General features: G+C 33.6%; 1 protein-coding gene across 1 annotated transcript; it reads left to right on the top strand.

Moving 5' to 3' along the window:
* Window positions 1–1680, top strand: LOC11422711 (F-box/FBD/LRR-repeat protein At1g13570). Its single transcript, XM_003625036.1, has 3 exons — window positions 1–819; window positions 1119–1280; window positions 1363–1680. The coding sequence occupies exons 1-3, from the start codon at window positions 1–3 to the stop codon at window positions 1678–1680; spliced, it is 1299 nt and encodes a 432-aa protein (XP_003625084.1).
* Window positions 1681–2340: the final 660 nt, after the last annotated feature.

The following is a 2340-nucleotide window of genomic DNA, read 5'->3' as shown; positions in this document are numbered from 1 at the left end:
ATGACTCTTTCCGATCAAGAGGATCAAATTGATCGAATCAGTGACTTACCATGCAATGTCATTGACGGCATCCTGTCACACTTGGACATCAAAGACCTAGTTGGGACTAGTATTTTGTCTAAACAGTGGAGGTATAAGTGGACTAAAGCCCCACGACTTTGGTTTAGTGAGGACTTTTTTGAAGAGTACGAGGATCTCGAAGATCTCGAAGATCCAGTAACTTATAGAATTATCACGGATGTTCTCATGCAGCACCAAGGGCCGATAGATAAGTTTGGTCTTTTCATATCTAATGACTACAAATTTGAGATCACAATTGAACACCTCGATAAGTGGATTCCGATTTTGTCAGAGAGGAATATTAAACATCTCGAGCTTGTGAACCACGAAACACATCCCGATCAAATGCTATATATTGTCGACCTCCCTTGTAAGGAATTGACGTACTCTAAGTTTTTAGGATTTGACTTGTCAATTCCACCTGATTTCTCTGGGTTTGAAAGATTGCTTGAACTTCACTTATTGTTTGTTAGATTCGAGCCCGGTGCATTCGAGAGTCTTATTTCTGGCTGTCCGTTACTTAAAAATCTTCATTTTGTATTATGTAAAGAATTTGAATATTTTGATTTTGCTCCTCCTACTCTTGAAGTCTTATTGATAGAATTTAATCCAAAGATGAAGTCAATTTGTCTCAAGAAAGCAAATAATCTGATTGATCTTGCACTCAAAGCTACTGAGAGCTGCACATTTGGTTTGATCAAAAGTTTGCCAAAAAACATTCAAAGGCTTTCTATTAGTTCACGACGCGGTATTTACAAGGTTAGAAAACATCATCACTAATATTTTGATTTTACAAGGTTAAGATTCTATCTGATCACATGTTAGTTTGGTATCAAACAAAGCATAATATATATTCTGTTGACATATATGGACTTGTTCAAATTTATATATTTGACTTTTTATCACCACTTCTATCTTGCCTGGCCTTTCGGTTTGTTCAAATTTTGATTGATGGTCCAATCCAATATTTATACTGAAAGTTATTATTTTTCACTTTTAAGTGCGTTTGTTTCTGCATATCTCATATATAGTTTTTTTTCATATGCATATATATATAGATGCAGTATGCAAATATCATTCATCCAACGCTGCTAAAAAGCTCGTTCAGCTCCATGAAGTATCTGAAATTGGGTAATGTGAATTTCAATGATAGAGGAGAACTTTTGTATATTGTTAGTGCACTCCAATGCGCTCCTGGCTTGGTTGAACTTATTATACAGGTAAACATGCATGATTACCTAAGCTTAGATCTTAGCTTATTTCTTATTGTTGTATTTTGACACTTAAATTTTTACACTTCAGAGTTACATCGATCTTTCTACCGTACAAGTGTTGGATCATTCAGAGGAGTTAGAATGCAGTAGTGACTGCCTTAATAATCTGCGGATGGTGAATATCCATGTTAGAGCATATAGAATTTCTCAGCATGCAATGAGTTTGATACGTTTCATACTTGCAAATTCTACATCGTTAAGGACTCTTACTTTTATAGTTTGTCCTGGTTCAAAGAGTTTAGATGCACATAGAATTTCACAAGACTTGTTACGGATGGAACGAGCGTCACAAAGAGCACATGTTGAGTTTCTTCTTACTGATGAATTAGAGAATGTGGGTATTTGAAGATGTGGTGAAAGTGAAGTGAATGTATTGAGTTTCTGTTTGTTTGGTATTATGTGGCCATTGTTTGTAATAGTTTGTGAATTGGGAATTAGTGTACTCGTTTACTTTCTCTGGTGGTTGTTTGTTGGCTGATTTCAGATTTTTTTTTTTTTTTTTTAATAACAATTTCCATGTTTCTGAATTACTGGACTAATTCTTTTATTTACCTCTTTTGCATTTTTTTTAGGTGAATAAATAATGAATTTGATATTTTACAACTGTTAAGTATCAAGGAAGTTGATTTTTTCCAATTTTTTTTTTAATTATACCCTCATTTTAATTCACCATTCGAGTGATGGAATGAACTTTTTCAATTATCTCTCATTTCTTTTTAAGTGTTTTGATACTATGCATCAAAGTTGGAATGAACTTTTCTAATTATCTCTAGCGCTATTTGGTGATATGATTATCTAATATGAGTGCAGATATATATGCATTCTTGTAATTACGATAGGTTTGACAAAATCATGGTGCTATGATTTTCACAAATCCTCCGCAAATCTAAATATGCAATTGATTAATTTGAACTGTTAGTTCCCTTATGACTATCATCAACAAAAAGGTCAAACAAGATTATCAACATTGATCAGCTCAACATGTAATATTATTCATGGCATCCTA

Source organism: Medicago truncatula, chromosome 7, assembly GCF_003473485.1.
Source record: "Medicago truncatula cultivar Jemalong A17 chromosome 7, MtrunA17r5.0-ANR, whole genome shotgun sequence".
Lineage (NCBI taxonomy): Eukaryota > Viridiplantae > Streptophyta > Magnoliopsida > Fabales > Fabaceae > Medicago > Medicago truncatula.
The sequence above is the reverse complement of the archived record's forward strand: the minus strand, read 5'-3'. Positions and strand labels throughout refer to the sequence as shown.